Source organism: Ranitomeya imitator, chromosome 2 (assembly GCF_032444005.1).
Source record: "Ranitomeya imitator isolate aRanImi1 chromosome 2, aRanImi1.pri, whole genome shotgun sequence".
Classification (NCBI taxonomy): Eukaryota; Metazoa; Chordata; class Amphibia; order Anura; family Dendrobatidae; genus Ranitomeya; species Ranitomeya imitator.
The window spans coordinates 199282329-199304496 of record NC_091283.1 but is presented as its reverse complement, the minus strand read 5'-3'; the positions used below and the strand labels follow the sequence as shown (position 1 = coordinate 199304496).

The following is a 22168-nucleotide window of genomic DNA, read 5'->3' as shown; positions in this document are numbered from 1 at the left end:
GACTACAACACACAGGCGCTAGTGGTAGGCAACGATTTCCATCTGCGAAAGAGACTCTGGAAGTGCCCATTGGACCGGCCGGTCTCTGATAGCCCTGTTAAACATGCTCTGGATTGAGGATCCTGAAGTCTACAGTAAAGAGGTAAAGAGACTGCAACCTTGTGTCCTCGTTCTTGCCTGCACCTCACACGATCACAATCCATCTTACTGGGAAGCCCTGGGGACATACTTCACCTGTGGGAAGGTATACCATCCAGCTGCTGGCGTCACGAACCCCGGACAGACTGCACCACCTTTATTGGACGCCCCTTAGCAGGGTCGCGGACCGGGTCTAGCCACCGTGACAGCCTCAGAACCGAAGCAGAGAGGCCCGGTACAGAGAACGCTTGGCCCTGCGTCTGGGGGCGATCCATGTACTTTTATTTATTTTTTTTACATGAAAAATATATTTTTTCAATAAATACATTTATTTTTCTTTGAGGATTAAAAAAATATATATATATTTTTACACTTTTTAATTTTGTTTTATTTTTTCACTTTTGTACATTGTCCCATTCTGGGACATCCCTGTATAGCATCAGATCGCTGCTCTGATACTATGCAAAGCATCTGCATTGCAGAGTATTGGAGCAGCTTCTGACAGGCAGGGGAGGAGGCACCTTCCCTACATGGAATACCATCAGGACAACGTGATAGCATTGCGTTGTGCTGATGGAAGCGCGCAGGGAACTCATTCCCTGCGTGATGCTCCTGTATGTCGATGTCACTAGACCGCGCGATCGTGCCACCGTACATATACTGCTGCTTGCGGGAACGCAGCTCCCACAGAGTATATATCTACGGTGCATGTCGGGAAGGGGTTAAATCATTGAGACCTCTTACAACCCCATATTAATAGCTTGGATTGCTCTGGCATACTACAATATTACAATAGAGGGTCGCTAATCATTTTGTTGACTGCTATATCTGTAACTGCTGAAAAATTAGAACCAAAAATGGAAAAGTAACTACAAATGCAAAAACTCACCACACTTCGGTTTGCAATCATATTTACTTTGTTCGCAAAAGTTTGTTCACGACTTGTTGTTTTGGCATCTTGAAACTTCTTAAAGACCTCTAGGGAAAAAAAAAAAAAAAAAGATTTTGTTAAGGGAAAGTGTCTTATAAGTGTCTTATGGTACATGTAAAATATAAATCCAAATCATCTAAATCCATATTCAATGCATAACTATCAGCTCTATGGCCCATTGTAAATTTACCATAGATCAGAATCGGTGGAACTGTATTTTTACAAAGCAAAAAGCCACTATTTTTTAGATTTTGAGTATGTTATTTCTCAAAACAATTACACAAGTTTAGAAAAGTGAATCAAAACAAAGTAAAAAAAAAAAAAAAAAAATTGATTAAACTTTTTCAGAAAAGCTGCACAACCAAAAGTATTTTTTCTAAGCAAAGAGTAACATTTATAGAATCTCTAAATTTTACCTTTTTGGTGATTGCAGACAAAAGGTAATTCAGTCCAACAAGTTGTGTAGTTGGTGTCACCTTCGCGGTTTTGCAGAATTTGACATTTTGCAGAATCTCCTACATGCCATAAAAGATTAAAAAAAACAATTACAGGGGCAAATAATCTTATGCCAAATATGATATACGTAAATCCGTCAGATTTAATGGCAGCGCACTACAGCTACAGGTCTGCTTAGTAGCTAAACAACACCAAAAATTTGCTTCAGGCTACCAGAAAACAAATGCATAGATGATAGAATAGACGCTTTTAAAGCCCAGTCACCTTTGTTAAGATTTCAAGTTTGCATGATAAAAATGCCTACATGCAAAACATACCACTTTGTGTTTACACTTTGTGGCCTTTTCGGCAATTCTTTTTTTATGGTAACTTTATAATATAGGTTTGTATAATCACTAAATTAGAATTTTTAATCTATTTAATGTATTTATATTGTTATATATAAACCTATATTTCATTATATATGTTTTTATTCCCTTCTTCCCTCTTTATCACTTCACTTTATTATTCATTTCTTCATTCATTCTTATTTTTATACATAACCAGTCCTTAACCCCTTCATGACCCAGCCTATTTTGACCTTAAAGACCTTGCCGTTTTTTGCAATTCTGACCAGTGTCCCTTTATGAGGTAATAACTCAGGAACGCTTCAACGGATCCTAGCGGTTCTGAGATTGTTTTTTCGTGACATATTGGGCTTCATGTTAGTGGTAAATTTAGGTCAATAAATTATGCGTTTATTTGTGATAAAAACGGAAATTTGGCGAAAATTTTGAAAATTTCGCAATTTTCACATTTTGAATTTTTATTCTGTTAAACCAGAGAGTTATGTGACACAAAATAGTTAATAAATAACATTTCCCACATGTTTACTTTACATCAGCACAATTTTGGAAACAAAATTTTTTTTTGCTAGGAAGTTATAAGGGTTAAAATTTGACCAGCGATTTCTCATTTTTACAACGTAATTTACAAAACCATTTTTTTAGGGACCACCTCACATTTGAAGTCAGTTTGAGGTGTCTATTTGGCTGAAAATACCCAAAAGTGACACCATTCTAAAAACTGCACCCCTCAAGGTACTCAAAACCACATTCCAGAAGTTTATTAACCCTTCAGGTGCTTCACAGCAGCAGAAGCAACATGGAAGGAAAAAATGAACATTTAACTTTTTAGTCACAAAAATTATCTTTTAGCAACAATTTTTTTATTTTCCCAATGGTAAAAGGAGAAACTGAACCACATAAGTTGTTGTCCAATTTGTCCTGAGTACGCTGATACCTCATATGTGGGGGTAAACCACTGTTTGGGCGCACGGCAGGGCTTGGAAGGGAAGGAGCGCCATTTGACTTTTTGAATCAAAAATTGGCTCCACTCTTTAGCGGACACCATGTAACGTTTGGAGAGCCCCCGTGTGCCTAAAAATTGGAGCTCCCCCACAAGTGACCCCATTTTGGAAACTAGACGCCCCAGGGAACTTATATAGATGCATAGTGAGCACTTTGAACCCCCAGGTGCTTCACAAATTGATCCGTAAAAATGAAAAAGTACTTTTTTTTCACAAAAAAATTCTTTTAGCCTCAATTTTTTCATTTTCACATGGGCAACAGGATAAAATGGATCCTAAAATTTGTTGGGCAATTTCTCCTGAGTACACTGATACCTCATATGTGGGGATAAACCACTGTTTGGGCACATGGTAAGGCTCGGAATGGAAGGAGCGCCATTTGACTTTTTGAATGAAAAATTATCTCCATCGTTAGCGGACACCATGTCGCGTTTGGAAAGCTCCTGTGTGCCTAAACATTGGAGCTCCCCCACAAGTGACCCCATTTTGGAAACTATACCCCCCAAGGAACTTATTTAGATGCCAACTGAGCACTTTAAACCCTCAGGTGCTTCACAAATTGATCTGTAAAAATGAAAAAGTACTTTTTTTTCACAAAAAAATTCTTTTCGCCTCAATTTTTTCATTATCACATGGGCAATAGGATAAAATGGATCATAAAATTTGTTGGGCAATTTCTCCCGAGTACGCCGATACCTCATATGTGGGGGTAAACCACTGTTTGGGCACTCGGCAGGGCTCGGAAGGGAAGGCGCGCCATTTGACTTTTTGAATGGAAAATTAGCTCCAATTGTTAGCGGACACCATGTCGCGTTTGGAGAGCCCCTTTGTGCCTAAACATTGGAGCTCCCCCACAAGTGACCCCATTTTGGAAACTAGACCCCCCAAGGAACTTATCTAGATGCATATTGAGCACTTTAAACCCCCAGGTGCTTCACAGAAGTTTATAACGCAGAGCCATGAAAATAAAAAATAATTTTTCTTTCCTCAAAAATGATTTTTTAGCCTGGAATTTCCTATTTTGCCAAGGGTAATAGGAGAAATTGGACCCCAAATGTTGTTGTCCAGTTTGTCCTGAGTATGCTGATACCCCATATGTGGGGGTAAACCACTGTTTGGGCGCATGGCAGGGCTCGGAAGGGAAGGCATGCCATTTGGCTTTTTAAATGGAAAATTAGCTCCAATCATTAGCGGACACCATGTCACATTTGGAGAGCCCCTGTGTGCCTAAACATTGGAGATCCCCCAGAAATGACCCCATTTTGGAAACTAGTCCACCAAAGTAACTAATCTAGATGTGTGGTGAGCACTTTAAACCCCCAAGTGCTTCACAGAAGTTTATAATGCAGAGCCGTGAAAATAATAAATACGTTTTCTTCCTCAAAAATAATTATTTAGCCCAGAATTTTTTATTTTCCCAAGGGTTACAGGAGAAATTGGACCCCAAAAGTTGTTGTTCAGTTTCTCCTGAGTACGCCGATACCCCATGTGTGGAGGTAAACCACTGTTTGGGCACACGTTGGGGCTCAGAAGGGAAGTAGTGACTTTTGAAATGCAGACTTTGATGGAATTGTCACGTTGCGTTTGCAGAGCCCCTGGTGTGCCTAAACCGTAGAAACCCCCCACAAGTGACCCCATTTTAGAAACTAGACCCCCCAAGGAACTTATCTAGATATGTGGTGAGCACTTTGAACCCCCAAGTGCTTCACAGACGTTTACAACGTAGAGCCGTGAAAATAATAAATCATTTTTCTTTCCTCAAAAATGATGTTTTAGCAAGCATTTTTTTATTTTCACAAGGGTAACAGGAGAAATTGGACCCCAGTAATTGTTGCGCAGTTTGTCCTGAGTATGCTGGTACCCCATATGTGGGGGTAAACCACTGTTTGGGCACACGTCAGGGCTCGGAATTGAGGGAGCACCATTTGACTTTTTGAATACGAGATTGGCTGGAATCAATGGTGGCGCCATGTTGTGTTTGGAGACCCCTGATGTGCCTAAACAGTGGTAACCCCTCAATTCTACCTCCAACACTAACCCCAACACACCCCTAACCCTAATCCCAACTGTAGCCATAACCCTAATCACAACCCTAACCCCAACCCTAACCCCAACACACCCCTAACCACAACCCTAATTCCAACTGTAACCATAACCCTAATCACAGCCCTAACCCTAACCCCAACACATCCCTAACCCTAATCCCAACTGTAGCCATAACCCTAATCACAGCCCTAAACCTAACCCTAACCCCAACACACCGCTAACCCTAATCCCAACTGTAGCCATAACCCTAATCACAACCCTAACCACAACACACCCCTAACCACAACCCTAATTCCAACCTTAACCCTAAGGTTATGTGCCCACGTTGCGGATTCGTGTGAGATTTTTCAGCATCATTTTTTAAAAATCCGCGGGTAAAAGGCACTGCGTTTTACCTGCGGATTTTCCGCGGATTTCCAGTGTTTTTTGTGCGGATTTCACCTGCGGATTCCTATTGAGGAACAGGTGTAAAACGCTGCGGAATCCGCACAAAGAATTGACATGCTGCGGAAAATACAACGCAGCGTTTCTGCGCGGTATTTTCCGCACCATGGGCACAGCGGATTTGGTTTCCATATGTTTACATGGTACTGTACACCTGATGGAACACTGCTGCGAATCCGCAGCGGCCAATCCACTGCGGATCCGCAGCCAAATCCGCACCGTGTGCACATGGCCTAATTCTAAAGGTATGTGCACATGCTGCGGAAAACGCTGCGGATCCGCAGCAGTTTCCCATGAGTTTACAGTTCAATGTAAACCTATGGGAAACAAAAATCGCTGTACACACACTGCGGAAAAACTGCACGGAAACGCAGCGGTTTACATTCCGCAGCATGTCACTTCTTTGTGCGGATTCCGCAGCGGTTTTACAACTGCTCAAATAGAAAATCGCAGTTGTAAAACCGCAGTGAAATGCGCAGAAAAAACGCGCTAAATCCGCCATAAATCTGCAGCGGTTTAGCACTGCGGATTTATCAAATCCGCAGCGGAAAAATCCGCAGAGGACCAGAATACGTGTGCACATACCCTAACCCTACCCCTAACCCTACCCCTAGCCCTAACCCTAGCCCTACCCCTAACCCTATTCTAACATTAGTGGAAAAAAAAAATTTCTTTATTTTTTTTATTGTCCCTACCTATGGGGGTGACAAAGGGGGGGGGTCATTTATTATTTTTTTTATTTTGATCACTGAGATATAATCTCTCTCAGTGATCAAAATGCACTTTGGAACGAATCTGCCGGCCGGCAGATTCGGCGGGCGCACTGCGCATGCACCCGCCATTTTGGAAGATGGCGGCGCCCGGGGAGAAGACGGACGGACACCGGCAGGATCGGTAAGTATGATAGGGTGGGGAAGGAGCACGGGGGGGGGAGGGGATCGGAGCATGGGGGGGCGAATCGGAGCGCGGGAGGGGTGGAACGGAGCACGGGGGGGTAGAACGGAGCACGGGGGAGGTGGAACGGAGCACGGGGGTGTGGAACGGAGCACGGGGGGGTGGATCGGAGTGCAGGGGGGGTGATCGGAGCACGGGGGGGTGATTGAAGCACGGAGGGGAGCCGGAGCAGTGTACCGGACAGATCGGGGGGCTGGGGGGGCGATCGGTGGGGTGGGGTGGGGGCACATTAGTATTTCCAGCCATGGCCGATGATATTGCAGCATCGGCCATGGCTGGATTGTAATATTTCACCCGTTATAATAGGTGAAATATTACAAATCGCTCTGATTGGCAGTTTCACTTTCAACAGCCAATCAGAGCGATCGTAGCCACGAGGGGGTGAAGCCACCCCCCCTGGGCTAAACTACCACTCCCCCTGTCCCTGCAGATCGGGTGAAATGGGAGTTAACCCTTTCACCCGGCCTGCAGGGACGCGATCTTTCCATGTCGCCACATAGGCGTCATGGGTCGGATTGGCACCGACTTTCATGACGCCTACGTGGCGTCAAAGGTCGGGAAGGGGTTAATTCACCATATATGGAATAAATGGCGCTATAACAATAAATAATAATTAATTGTTATAGCGCCATTTATTCCATGGCGCTTTACATGTGAGGAGGAGTATACATAATAAAAACAAGTACACTAATCTTAAACAATACAAGTCATAACTGGTACAGGAGGAGTGAGGACCCTGCCCGCGAGGGCTCACAATCTACAAGGGATGGGTGAGAATACAGTAGGCGAGGGTAGAGCTGGTCATGCAGCGGTTTGGTCGATCGGTGATTACTGCAGGTTATAGGCTTGTCGGAAGAGGTGAGTCGTCAGGCTCCTTTTAGGGTTTTGTAGTGGAGTCTTTGGGCAATGGGGAGCCAGTGAAGGGATTGACAGAGGGGAGAGTCCGGGGAATAGCGGGGGACAGGTGGATTAGTCAGGCAGCAGAGTTTAGAATAGATTGGAGGGGTGTGAGTGTTCGAGGGGAGGCCACAGAGCAGGAGGATGCAATAGTCAAGGCGAGAGATGATGAGGGCATGGACTAGGGTTTTTGCAGATTCATGGTTGAGGAATGAACGGATTCGTGAAATATTTTTGAGTTGAAGTCGTCAGGAAGTGGAAAGGGCTTGCATATGTGGTTTAAAGGAGCGATCAGCGTCAAGGATTACCCCGAGACAGCGAGCTTGTGGGACTGGGGAGAGTAGGCAGCCATTTACTGTAATGGATAGGTTCGCTGGGGGAGTCACGTGAGATGGGGGAAAGATGATGAATTCTGTTTTGTTCATGTTAAGTTTCAGAAATCTAGCGGAGAAGAAGGATGAAATAGTGGACAGACATTGAGGGATTCTGGTTAGTAGGGTGGTGATATCTGGTCCAAAGATGTAGATCTGTGTGTCATCAGCATAGAGGAGATACTGAAAGCCATGAGATTCTATGAGCTGTCCCAGGCCAAAGGTGTAAATGGAGAAGAGCAGGGGCCCAAGGACTGAGCCTTGTGGGGCTCCGACAGATAGGGGGGTGAGGTGAGGAGGTGGTGTGTGAATGGGAGACGCTGAATGTCCGGTCTGTTAGGTATGACGAGATCCAGGATAGGGCCAAGTCTGTGATGCCAAGGGATGAGAGGATCTGTAGTAATAGGGAATGGTCCACTGTGTCAAAGGCAGCCGACAGGTCCAGGAGGAGGAGGAGAGAGTAGTGTCACTTGCTCTTGGCGGTTAAGGGGTCATTGGTGACCCCCCCCTTGTCCAATAGTAATCCTAGGTGCTCTACTGATTGCTCTTAAAGGGAACCTGTCACCTGAATTTGGCGGGACCAGTTTTCGGTCATATGGGCGGAGTTTTTGGGTGTTTGATTCACCCTTTCCTTACCCGCTGGCTGCATGCTGGCCGCAATATTGGATTGAAGTTCATTCTCGATCCTCCGTAGTACACGCCTGCGCAAGGCAATCTTGGAAAGGGTGAATCAAACACCTGAAAACTCCGCCCATATGACCGAAAACCGGTCCCGCCAAATTCAGGTGACAGGTTCCCTTTAATATACCCCATGAACCCTTTCTCTCCCTTTTCATATATGCTTCCTGTATCCAACATGAGCGCTATTCCATTTCCTCCCCCTTTATCTGTTTTCTTTTGGCGCCACTTACAGTCTAATAACAACCATTGATAGGGGGCGGTATCTTTAGAGTTTTTCCCTGCTTGGCGGTGCGCATGCGCCTGGAACATCATCTCCTCTTGACTTCAGATCGGCGCCTACTAGGGTTGAGCGAAACGGGTCAGTCATTTTCATAAGTCGCCGACTTTTGGCAAAGTCGGGTTTCATGAAACCCAACCCCTGTGTGGGGTCGGCCATGCGGTACGCGACTTTCGCGCCAAAGTCGCGTTTCAATGACGCAAAAAGCGCCATTTCTCAGCCAATGAAGGTGGATGCAGAGTGTGGGCAGCGTGATGACATAGGTCTCAGTCCCCACCATCTTAGAGAAGGGCATTGCAGTGATTGGCTTGCTTTCTGTGGCGTCACAGGGGCTATAAAGGGGCGTTCCCGCCGACCGCCATCTTACTGCTGCTGATCTGAGCATAGGGAGAGGTTGCTGCCACTTCGTCAGAAGCAGGGATAGGGTTAGGCAGGGTACATTAACCCCCAAACCGCTTGTGCTGTAGCGATTTCCACTGTCCACTGTTTACTAACTACGTTACTATAGTCGAGGGGTTCAAGAGAGGCCTGGATGTCTTCCTGGAGCAGAACAATATTGTATCATACAATTAGGTTCTGTAGAAGGACGTAGATCTGGGGATTTATTATGATGGAATATAGGCTGAACTGGATGGACAAATGTCTTTTTTCGGCCTTACTAACTATGTTACTATGTCCAACACCACCTTTTGTTTGCAGGGACAGTGGAGGCTACATTTTTTTCCTCAGCGCTGTAGCTCATTGGGCTGCCCTAGAAGGCTCCCTGATAGCTGCATTGCTGTTTGTACACCGCTGTGCAAACCAACTGCTTTTTTCAAAGCACAAATCCTGTTGCTCCTTCCTTTCTGCACAGCTTTCTTGTTTGTTTGTCCACACTTGACTTTTTTTGCAGCAGCAGTCCACTCCTTGTTATTGCTGCCTGCCATACTTTGCGGAGATTACTGCAGGGAGATCGTAATTGTAGGACAGTCCCTTTTTTTTTGTTTCGTTATATCTCTTCAAGCCACTTTCTGCCACAGAAAATATACTCTAATACAGTGGCCCAGATTTATTCACTAGTCTCCCTGAAGAAAAAAAAAAAAGGGTGCAGATTAAAATTGGCAAATCTGCATCAGTGGCAGTCCTGTGTGTGGCATTTGTGTCTCATTTTCTGGCACAGAAAACATACAGTCTAACAGTGGGCCTGATTTCTTGCCAATTCTCCCATAAATAAAAAAAAATAGTGGGAGATTAAGATTGGCATTTCTGCTTCAGTGCCACTCCTGTGTGTGCCACCTGTCTCAAATTTTGTGCCACATTAAACCTAGTGTGTAATACTGGGCCATATTTCTTTTCAATTCTCCCTGAAAAAATAAAAATAGTGGGAGATTAAGATTGGCAATTCTGCCTCATTGCCAGTGCTGTGTGTGGCATCTGTCTCTAATTTTGTGCCACAGATCATATACTGTATAAGAGTGGGCCACATTTCTTCAATATTCTCCCAGAAAAAATAAAAAGGGGGAGATTTTTATTGGTAGTGTGTGCATCAGCGTCAGTCCTGTTAGTGGCATATCTGTCTGCCACTGAAACGGTGTACTGTTATACATTGGGCCTGATTTTCCCTGCAGTCTCACCCACCTATAAAGGGATATATAAATCCAACAGAAGTTTGAGTTCACCTTGTAACTGGTTTTACAGTAACAAATACCGTTCATTTGGTTACGTTTTTCAAACAATGAGGAAGTCTGGTGGAAGAGGTCGTGGCCGTGGGCTGTCTGTTGTGAATTCTGCTTTTGGCCTCCCTCCGGTGGTTGTAGGTGGTAATGCAGTTGTCTCTGGGCTGCAGTCCTGGACAGGTGTTTCTGCTAATTGCAGTTTTGACTGGGGTATTTAGGTGTGCAGGACTCATTAGTCCTTTCCAGTTGTCAATGTTTCTTGGGAAGTGTTGGATCTCTGCCTGGCTTCTACTGCTTAGCTGCCAATTCAGCAAAGATAAATGTCTGTTTCTTTTTCTTTGGCACACAAGCTGTGTGCTTGTTTTTTGTTTGTATTCCTGCTCTGAGTATAGGAGACTCTGGAGTTGCAGATATACGTTCCACGTCTTTAGTTAGATGGAGGAATTTTCTGTATAATCTGCTGTGGATATTTTTGGAAGGGTTTTAATACTGACCGCACAGCACGCTGTCCTATCCTCTCCTATTTTAGCTAGAGTGGCCTCCTGTGCTAAATCCTGTTTTCTGCCTGTGTTTGTCTTTCCTCTCCTACTCACAGTCAATATTTGTGGGGGGCTGCCTATCCTTTGGGGTTTTGCTCTGAGGCAAGGTAGTATTCCTTTTTCTATCTATAGGGGAATCTAGTCCTCCGGCTGTGACGAGGTGTCTAGGGTTTGTTAGGTACACCCCACAGCTACTTCTAGTTGCGGTGTTAAGATCAGGATTTGCGGTCAGTATAGTTACCACCTATTCCAGTGAAAGTTTTCATGCTGCTCCAAGGTCACCGGTTCATAACAGCGGTCATTGCCAGCTGGTAATGATGGTAGTGGTGGTGGAGCATGAGGTGGTCATGGGAAAAGCAATATAGCACCTAAGTCTCGAGTTGTTGAGCCTGGTTCATCATCTGGCTACACAAGGCCTCGAACGCTCCCTTTTCTGGGAGTAGGAAAACCGCTTTTAAAGCCGGAGCAGCAAGAACAAGTTTTGGCTTTCCTTGCTGACTCAGCCTCTAGCTCTTTCACCACCTCTTCTGAAACTGCTAAATGTAAAAGCAGCGCGTCGTTAGTGGATGTTCATGGTCAGGGACAAGTCACTTCCTTGTCTTCTTCACCAAGAACAACAGAGAAGGATGCGTCAGGCGACAACGGGTTACTCCATGGAGCTCTTTACACATACCGTTCCTGGGTTAGAAAGTGAAACAGTTAGCAGGCCATGCCCATTACAAGTTGAATCGGACATGGAGTGCACAGATGCACAGCCACAGCCAGATTACTATGCTGTTCCTTTGACTCAGACCAGAACATTGCCCTCGCAGTGTACTGATCCAGAATCAGACCCTGATGAGACTATGGTGCCCCGTCACGAACGCTATACCACCGGCTTACACGGTGACACAGACGAAGTTGCACAGGAGATAGAAGAGGAGGTCATAGATGACCCAGTTGTTGACCCCGATTGGCAGCCATTGGGGGAACAGGGTGCAGGCAGTAGTAGCTCTGAAGCGGAGGAGGAGGAGCTGCAGCAGGCATCAACATCGCAACAGGTTCCATCTGCCAGGCCCGTATCTGGCCAAAAACGCGTGGGAAAACCAAAACCAGTTGTAGGACAGCGTGGCCATCCGGTTAAAGAAGCTCAGTCTGCAATGCCTGAAAAGGTATCCGATAGTAGAATGAGTGCAGTCTGGCATTTTTTTAAACAACATCCAAATGATCAGCGTAAAGTCATCTGTCAAAAATGTTCAACTACCTTAAGCAGAGGTCAGAATCTGAAAAGTCTAAATACAAGTTGCATGCATAGACATTTAACCACCATGCATTTGCAAGCCTGGACTAACTACCAAACGTCCCATAAGGTTGTAACACCCTCGGCCAATGAAGCTAGTCAGCAACGCTACATCCCTTCCCTCACTGTAAGCCCACCATTTCCCGCACCACCTGCAGTAAATGTGCAGGTTTCGTCGCCAGGCCAAAGCAGTCAGGGAATCACCATTTTCATAATATGAAACATTGCATGTAGGGCACCAGCAAGAATACCATCTCCAATCCTCTCTCAGTCTGCCATGTCCACCGGCATCCCCGCTAGTTCCACGATCTGCAGCTCTCCAGTCCAGCTCACCCTACATGAGACTCATTAGGAAAAGGAAGTACTCATCCTCGCATCCGCGTACACAGGGTTTGAACTCCCACATTGCTAGACTAATCTCATTAGAGATGATGCCCTACCGGTTAGTTGAAAGCGAAGCTTTCAAAGCCCTGATGGACTACGCTGTACCATGCTACAAGCTACCCAGTCGACACTTCTTTTCTAGAAAAGCCATCCCAGCCCTCCACCAGCATGTAAAAGACCGCATCGTCCATGCACTCAGGCAATCTGTGAGTACAAAGGTGCACCTGACAACAGATGCATGGACCAGTAGGCATGGCCAGGGACATTACGTGTCCATCACGGCACACTGGGTTAATGTGGTGGATGCAGGGTCCACAGGGGACAGCAATATTGGGACAGTTCTGCCTAGCCCACGGTCTAGGAAACAGTTGGCTGTAGGCGTTCGCCCCCCTCCTCCTCATCCTCCTGCAGAAGCGAGAGCTCGTCCACAGACCGCAGTCGCACAACTACTCCATCCGCAGCTGCCACTGTTGCACACGAGGTGTCCCATTATCGGACAGCTAGTGGCAAGCGTCAGCAGGCTGTATTGGCAATGAAGTGTTTGGGCGACAACAGACACCGCGGAAGTTCTGTCCGAGTTCTTGCAGAAAGAAACTCAGTCATGGCTGGGCAGTGTACATCTTGAGGCAGGCAAGGTAGTGAGTGATAACGGAAGGAATTTTATGGCTGCCATAGCCCTTTCCCAACTGAAACACATTCCTTGCCTGGCTCACACCTTAAACCTGGTGGTACAGTGCTTCTTGAAAAGTTATCCGGGGTTACCCGACCTGCTCCTCAAAGTGCGCAGACTTTGCACGCATATCCGCCGTTCGCCCGTACACTCCAGCCGTATGCAGAACCATCAGCGGTCTTTGAACCTTCCCCAGCATCGCCTAATCATCGATGTTGCAACAAGGTGGAACTCCACGCTGCACATGCTTCAGAGACTGTGCGAACAGAGCCATGCTGTTATGTATTTGTGGGAGGATACACATACACGGGCAGGCAGTTGGATGGCAGACATGGAGTTGTCAGGTGTGCAGTGGTCGAAGGTACAAGACCTGTGTCAAGTCCTTCAGTGTTTGGAGGAATGCACACGGCTGGTTAGTGCAGACAACGCCATAATAAGCATGAGCATCCCCCTAATGCGTCTGCTGATGCAAAGTTTGACACACATAAAGGAGCAGGCATCTGCAGCCGAGGAAGAGGATAGCCTTGATGACAGTCAGCCATTGTCTGGTCAGGGCAATCTACAGGATGAGGTAGCGGGCGAAGAGGAGGAGGACAAGGAGGATGATGGGGATGAGTATTTTTTGAATGAGGAAGCTTCTCCGGGGCAAATAGAATCTGGTGGCGTTGCAAGGCCGGGTTCAGGTTTTTTAAGGGAGACAAGTGGCGTAGATTTGCCTGAAAGTGCCCCTCAACCCAGCACAACCGCAGATTTGACAACTGGAACTTTGTCCCACATGGTGGATTATGCCTTACGTATCCTCAAAAGGGACCCACGCATTATTAAAATGATGACCGATGATGATTACTGGTTGGCCTGCCTCCTTGATCCTCGTTATAAAGGCAAATTGCAAAATATCATGCCACATGAGAACCTCGAACATATATTAGCAACCAAACAAGCAACTCTTGTAGACCATTTGATTCAGGCATTCCCAGCACACAGCGCCGGTGATGCTTCTCACACGAGCTGCAGGGGGCAACAGGGCAGAGGTGTTAGAGGTGCACAGCATCAATTCAAAGTGACAGGAGACAACATTTGTCCAGTATGGTTACTAACTATTTTTCATCCCTTATCGATGTTCTCCCTCAACCGTCATTCCCATTTGATTACTGGGCATCCAAAATAGATACCTGGCCTGAACTGGCAGAATATGCATTGCAGGAGCTTGCTTGCCCAGCAGCTAGGGTGCTATCAGAAAGAGTATTCAGTGCTGCTGTTTCAATACTGACTGAAAAAAGGACTCGTCTGGCTACCCAAAATCTTGATGATCTAACCTTCATTAAAATGAACCACTCATGGATTTCTAATTATTTTGCCCCACCTTTCCCGGCTGACACCTAGCTCTCCTATAAAAAGGTCTCGCTTGTGGACTGGTCTTACTGACTGTTCCAATCTCTTAATCTGCAGCAGCTGTTTGTCCAGCATACGACATGTTTACTCCTCCCTAAATGGGCTAACTCCCCCCACGGGGCCGTGGTCTTGCCACTTGGCGCAAGCACCCGTGAGAGTGCAGTTTGTCTGAAGAGGTGGGTGTGCCCGTTTTTGGTCGACGGCTGTTGTGAATTCTGTTATCGAACTCCCTCCTGTGGTCATGAATGGTACTTCGGTGAGTTCTGTCCATGGACTCCCTCTGGTGGCTGTGAGTGGAGCTGCTGCTTCTGAGGTTCCTTCCACAGGTGACGTAGGTTATTCTTTGGCTGGCTGCTCTATTTAACTCCACTCAGATCGTTACTCCATGCCAGCTGTCAATGTTCTTGTACTGGTTCAGTTCGCTCTTGGATCTTTCTGGTGACCTGTCTATTCCAGCAGAAGCTAAGTCCCTGCTAGTTAATTATTTGTTCATTGTTTCCTTGTCCAGCTGGCTATCATGATTTTTCCTTGCTAGGTGGAAGCTCTGGGATGCAGAGTGGCACCTCCACACCGTGAGTCGGTGCGGAGGTCTTTTTGCACACTCTGCGTGGTCTTTTTGTAGTTTTTTGTGCTGACCGCAAAGATACCTTTCCTATCCTCAGTCTGTTTAGTAAGTCTGGCCTCCCTTTGCTGAAACCTGTTTCATTTCTGTGTTTGTGACTTTCATCTTAACTCACAGTCAATATATGTGGGGGGCTGCCTTTTCCTTTGGGGAATTTCTCTGAGGCAAGGTAGGCTTTATTTTCTATCTTTAGGGCTAGTTAGCTCTTAGGCTGTGAAGAGGCGTCTAGGTCGTGTTAGGTACGCTCCACGGCTATTTCTAGTTGTGTGATAGGATTAGGGGTTGCGGTCAGCAGAGCTCCCACTTCCCAGAGCTTGTCCTGTGTGAGTTTAACCATCAGGTCGTTCTGGGTTCTCCTAACCACCATGTCCATAACAGACCACACTGCCACTGGGTCCCTCATAGTACAATAAAGTGTCTCTGGTGGTGGTGGCGCGCAACCAACGTCAGACACACCGTTGTAACATGAGGGGCCCTGGGCCTGTACTGCCGGCCACAAGAGAGTTTCCCCCCAGCTCAAACACTGTTCTACCACTTGCAAAATTATCTCTCACAGCCCCACCAATGTTTAGTCTATGCGCGGACATCCTTCAATGCCTGGCACTGACAATACCAATTTGTTGACATGTATGATGCTAGTTAAAATAGTCAGGGTCAGTGTCCTATATTGACACCAGTAAATACTTAGCGGCCCCAAATTACTATGTCTGAAACTCAGCAGAGGAGCCCACCCCTCTACCTAAGTATGCCACCCTTTTGTTTTTTGGTTTTGTTGTTTTGAGAGACATTAACATCTATTTATTTTTTGGGAGTACTAACTGTGTCAGACACTCCTTCCAATCGTCCTCCGCTGACCACACCAATGCTGCATGTGTACCCCTGCAAGATAACTCAAACTGCTTTGAGCCTATTTTTTTTAATTTTAGGCCTACTAAGTCTGTCTGCGGTCCCTCCTTCCATTTGTCCTCCGCTGAGCACACCAATGCCGACCATGTATCCATGTAACTTTTTTTCATCCTGCAGTGAGCCTACTTTGTGGTGTAAGGCCTACTAGCAGTGTCTGTCTGCGCCACTTAATACAGCTGTCGTCCTCCTTTAAAAAAAATTTAAAAAAAGGCTGATTTTCAGCTTGTCAGAATTATAACACTGCATTGGGGCCACAAGTTTCGTTGTGGTCTACAAACTGAGTCTTCCGCTCCAAGGTGTTCTCTCTGTTGCCTCTCCCTCGCTTCTATCTTGAAACTCTTGTTAAGTAGTTGTTGAAACACTGCATTAGGCCTACAAGTTGGGTCTGGGTTGTAGAGAAGGCATCTGCCGCTCCAAGGTGTTCTCCTGGTTGCCTTTCCTGAGCTTCAATCTTCAGGCTCTTGTTAAATAGTTTTTTAATCAAACAACTGCAGTGGGACTACTAGTTTGGTTGGGGCCTACTAACTGTGTATGCTGCTCCGTGCTGTTCTCCAGGTTTCCTGTCCTGAAATTCCATTTTCAGGCTCTCGTTAAGTAGTTGTTGAAACAACACTGCATTAGGCCTACAAGTTGGGTCTGGGTTCTACAAACGGTGTCTTCCGCTCCAAGGTGTTCTCCAGGTTGCCTTTCCCTAGCTTCTATCTTCAGGCTCTCGTTAAATTGTTTTTAATATAACACTGCATTTGGCCTACTTGTTTTGTTGGCCCTACTAACGGTGTCTGCCGCTCCTTGATGTTCTCCTACACTGAACAAACCAGTGCCGCCTGTTTACTTCTGTTACCAATTTTGAACTGCATTTAGCCTACTTACTGATTTGGGCCTACTCACGGTGTCAGCCTCTCATTACAGTTGTACTCCACTGAACAAAGCAATGCCCCCTGGATAGTCCTGTTACCAATTTTGAACTGCATTTAGCCCACTTTATTTTTTGTGCCTATATCTTTGTTTCCTCCTCATCCTGCCCATTGCCCAGCCAGTGATAGATGAGTCTTCTGGTACATTGACCCAGAACGCTACATTCCCCGTGCACGCTACACAGCAAGAATGTGACCCTGCTGAAAGTCAGGTTCCCCTTCCCGCATACCATAACACCTTACACGGGGACAAAGAGGAAGGTGCAGATGAAAGTGCAGGTTCTTTCATCAGGTGGGGGAAGAATACTCGTTGGCGACGTCACTGGCACAGGGCCCCTCATAGTACACAAAAGTGTTGCTGCCAGTGGGAGGCGCCCCCACCGTGCAAACACACCGCTGTACTTTGAGGGGCCCTGTGCCAGTGCCAACGAGTGGGGCCCCCTGCTTGCTCAGGATCACAGCACTTGCAAAGTTTAAATACTTACCTCTCCCTGCTCCACTGCCGTGACGTGGTCCAGATTTCCTGGGCCCACTAAATACTTGAACCAGCCCTACCCCCCACAACTTTAGCCAAATGACCCCCAATTTCCAATGCCTTACTATTATTATAAAGTAAATTAAGATTGACAAGCTTCAGTAACAAGAATGGATGTTTTTGCCATTAAAATGGGCACTGTAGGTGTTTTCCTGGCCTCCACTCACTGCCGACTATGCTCCCCCATTGACTTGCATTGGGTTTCGTGTTTCGGTCGATCCCCGACTTTTTGCGATAATCGGCCGATTCCACTCGACTCGACTTTTGAGATAGTCGGGTTTCGCGAAACCCGACTCGACCCTAAAAAACTAAAAGTCGCTCAACCCTAGCGCCTACTACATGATCTGTTACCCACCGCACGTCATGAGATGCCAGATCTTGAAGTCCCTGACTGATTCCATGCGCTGAGTCACGCCATGCACATACAGCAGTGCTTTCTGAACATCCCTCCCACGGCTTTGCCCCTTAATGACGCGATCCTCGGCGCTATGTCCTGTTATTATGCCAGGTATATAGAAAAGCGCCATTTATATAACCCCGCTCTCTTATGATGCTATACCCAATTTCAAGCGCCGAGACCACTCCTGCATTATACAATAGCGCTATTCATATAGCACGCCCCCTTGTGACGCAATACTCGGGGCCTTTTTGCCGAGACCATTTTAAGCATATAATAGTGTTATTTACATACCCCGCCTCCTTATGACGTGACACTTGTTTCCAGACATAAAACCCCCCACTAATCACCTAGTAACCATCAGACCCCTCTTTGGAAGAAGCTGAACTGGCGAAACGGCACTCGTTGGGCGCAGTGTCTGACACAATCCTCCTCAATACTGCACCTTCCTAGGATCCATTTTCAGGTAACTTATAACATCATTGTAATTGGACTTTTGTACACGGTCTCACTTCCTTTAATCCTTCGCCAGCATACTTCCTCCCACTTTTTTGAGCACTTGCTCGCCTCCCAGTTGTCTTTTTAGGAATAGCTGAATAAAGTATTCTACTTATGTTACTATAGTCCGTTTCTAATGTTGAACGTTTGTTGACACTGCCATTTTGTGCTCGCACTTATATTTAGGACATTTTTGAAAAGAGGTGCAGTTAAGAGGATGTTCAAATAAGCATTAAATTCTATGCAGTAAAAATTACCATCTTTTGGATTGTATCATTCCCTGACTAATTTTGGAGGTACTGTATTCCATCTTGTCCCTGTCTTTTAAATGTTTTTTTTTTTTTTTAAATTATTATTTCAATGAAGAATTTCTTTAAATTCACTCTCTAGTCGCTTCCACCTTTTATTAGGTCTAATGTAATATACCAGAAAAAAAAAATGCATAGACGATAGACTTTTTTAAGCCCAGTCACCTTTGTTAAGATTTCAAGTTGTGAAAAAAATTTAAAAAAAAAAACAAAAAACATTTCATAACTTTTGGATTTGTTCAGATTATGGGTGACAAAGGTGGACTTTGTCACCCATAATCTGAACAAATCCAATGAGAAAAACTGAAATCATTTTGAAAAGAAAAAAAAAAAAAAAAAAAAACTAAAATAATTTAGTTGCATAAGTGTGAACACCCTCCTATAACTGGGGATGTGGTGGTGTTTAGAATGAGGTAGTAGTTAGTAGTTGTAGTAGTAGTAATAGTAGGTACACAGCTGCCATCATGTATTGCGATTTCAATTAATCTCCTATAAAGTTTTGCTGTTCTAGTACAATTTTCCTGATATTTTATTAGTTGCATTCTACAGCAAAAGCTATGGTTCATAAACAGCTGACAACACAGCACAGGGATCTCATTGTGAAAAGCTATCAGACAGGAGAAGGGTACAAAAAATTTCCAAGGTATTATATTTACCATGTAACATTTAAGATGTCATCAATATATCACTTAATTTAAGCAGAGCAATAACATTACCTAAAATTGTACATCCCTCAAATTAATACCGGAGGAACAGGAGTCAAAAATGGCCATAAAGTAGCAAAAAATTATTTATTTATTGAAAATTCATATCCTTAATGTTCACCTTAACCCCTTTCTGCCATTAGACGTACTATTGCGTCCATGTGGGGTGGGCTTTTCTTCCCAAGGACGCAATAGTACGTCATATGCGATCGGCAGCGCTCACGGGGGGAGCGCCGCCGATCGCGGCCGGGTGTCAGCTGTTTATCGCAGCTGACATCCGGCACTATGTGCCAGGAGCGGTCACGGACCGCCCCCGGCACATTAACCCCCGGCACACCGCGATCAAAGATGATCGCGATGTGCCGGCGGTACAGGGAAGCACCGCGCAGGGAGGGGGCTCCCTGCGGGCTTCCCTGAGCCCCCCGCAGCAACGCGATGTGATCGCGTTGCTGCGAGGGTCTCACCTCCCTCCCTGCTCCCTCCAGCCCCGGATCCAAGATGGCCGCGGATCCGGGTCCTGCAGGGAGGGAGGTGGCTTCACAGAGCCTGCTCAGAGCAGGCACTGTGAAGCAGCCTGCACTCCTATCAGATCAGTGATCTGACAGAGTGCTGTGCAAACTGTCAGATCACTGATCTGTGATGTCCCCCCCTGGGACAAAGTAAAAAAGTAAAAAAAAAAAATTTCAAATGTGTAAAAAAAAATTAAAAAAAATATTCCAAAATAATGAAAAAAAAATAAAAATATTATTCCCATAAATACATTTCTTTATCTAAATAAAAAAAAAAAAACAATAAAAGTACACATATTTAGTATCGCCGCGTCCGTAACGGCCCGACCTATAAAACTGGCCCACTAGTTAACCCCTTCAGTAAACACCGTAAGAAAAAAAAAAAAAAAACGAGGCAAAAAACAACGCTTTATTATCATACCGCCGAACAAAAAGTGGAATAACACGCGATCAAAAAGACAGATATAACTAACCATGGTACCGCTGAAAACGTCATCTTGTCCCGCAAAAAACGAGCCGCCATACAGCATCATCAGCAAAAAAATAAAAAAGTTATAGCCCTGAGAATAAAGCGATGCAAAAATAATTATTTTTTCTATAAAATAGTTTTTATCGTATAAAAGCGCCAAAACATAAAAAAATGATATAAATGAGGTGTCGCTGTAATCGTACTGACCCGAAGAATAAAACTGCTTCATCAATTTTACCAAACGCGGAACGGTATAAACGCCTCCCCCAAAAGAAATTCATGAATAGCTGGTTTTTGGTCATTCTGCCTCACAAAAATCGGAATAAAAAGCGATCAAAAAATGTCACGTGCCCGAAAATGTTACCAATAAAAACATCAACTCGTCCCGCAAAAACCAAGACCTCACATGACTCTGTGGACCAGAATATAGAAAAATTATAGCTCTCAAAATGTGGTAACGCAAAAAATATTTTTTGCAATAAAAAGCGTCTTTCAGTGTGTGACGGCTGCCAATCATAAAAATCCGCTAAAAAACCCGCTATAAAAGTAAATCAAACCCCCCTTCATCACCCCCTTAGTTAGGGAAAAATTAAAAAAATGTATTTATTTCCATTTTCCCATTAGGGCTAGGGTTAGAGTTAGGGCTAGGGTTAGGGCTAGGGCTAGGGTTAGGGCTAGGGTTAGGGCTAGGGTTAGGGTTAGGGCTAGGGCTAGGGCTAGGGTTAGGGCTAGGGTTAGGGCTAGGGTTAGGGCTAGGGTTAGGGCTAGGGTTAGGGCTAGGGTTAGGATTAGGGTTAGGGCTAGGGTTAGGGCTAGGGCTACAGTTTGGGTTGGGGCTAAAGTTACAGTTAGGGTTTAGATTACATTTACGGTTGGGAATAGGGTTGGGATTAGGGTTAGGGGTGTGTCAGGGTTAGAGGTGTTGTTAGGGTTACTGTTGGGATTAGGGTTAGGGATGTGTTTGGATTAGGGTTTCAGTTATAATTGGGGGGTTTCCACTGTTTAGGCACATCAGGGGCTCTCCAAACGCGACATGGCGTCCGATCTCAATTCCAGCCAATTCTGCGTTGAAAAAGTAAAACAGTGCTTCTTCCCTTCCGAGCTCTCCCGTGTGCCCAAACAGGGGTTTACCCCAACATATGGGGTATCAGCGTACTCAGGACAAATAGGACAACAACTTTTGGGGTCCAATTTCTCCTGCTACCCTTGGGAAAATACAAAACTCGGGGCTAAAACATATTTTTTGTGGGGAAAAAAAAGATTTTTTATTTTCACGGCTCTGCGTTATAAACTGTAGTGAAACACTTGGGGGTTCAAAGTTCTCACAACACATCTAGATTAGTTCCCTGGGGGGTCTAGTTTCCAATATGGGGTCACTTGTGGGGGGTTTCTACTGTTTAGGTACATTAGGGGTTCTGCAAACGCAATGTGACGTCTGCAGACCATTCCATCTAAGTCTGCATTCCAAATGGCGCTCCTTCCCTTCCGAGCTCTGCCATGCGCTCAAACGTTGGTTTCCCCCAACATACGGGGTATCAGCGTACTCAGGACAAATTGGACAACAACTTTTGGGGTCGAATTTCTCCTCTTACCCTCGGGAAAATACAAAACTGGGGGCTAAAAAATAATTTTGGGGGGAAAGATTTTTTTTTTTAATTTTCACGGCTCTGCGTTACAAACTGTAGTGAAACACTTGGGGGTTCAAAGATATCACAACACATCTAGATGAGTTCCTTAGGGGGTCTAGTTTCCAAAATGGTGTCACTTGTGGGAGGTTTCTACTGTTTAGGTACATTAGGGGCTCTGCAAATGCAATGTGACACCTGCAGACCATTCCATCTAAG

The 22168-nt window shown here is 45.3% G+C and overlaps 1 protein-coding gene across 1 annotated transcript in view; it reads right to left on the bottom strand.

The window, feature by feature from the left end:
- ADGRD2 (adhesion G protein-coupled receptor D2) overlaps positions 1–22168 on the bottom strand; it is a 238968-nt gene that overhangs the window by 174776 nt on the left and 42024 nt on the right. Inside the window, exons 5-6 of the mRNA XM_069748470.1 lie at positions 1486–1584; positions 1028–1116 (exon numbers count right to left, since the gene is read on the bottom strand). Of these exons, the coding sequence (XP_069604571.1) occupies positions 1028–1116; positions 1486–1584 (188 nt within the window). The remainder of the gene's footprint in view (positions 1–1027; positions 1117–1485; positions 1585–22168) is intronic.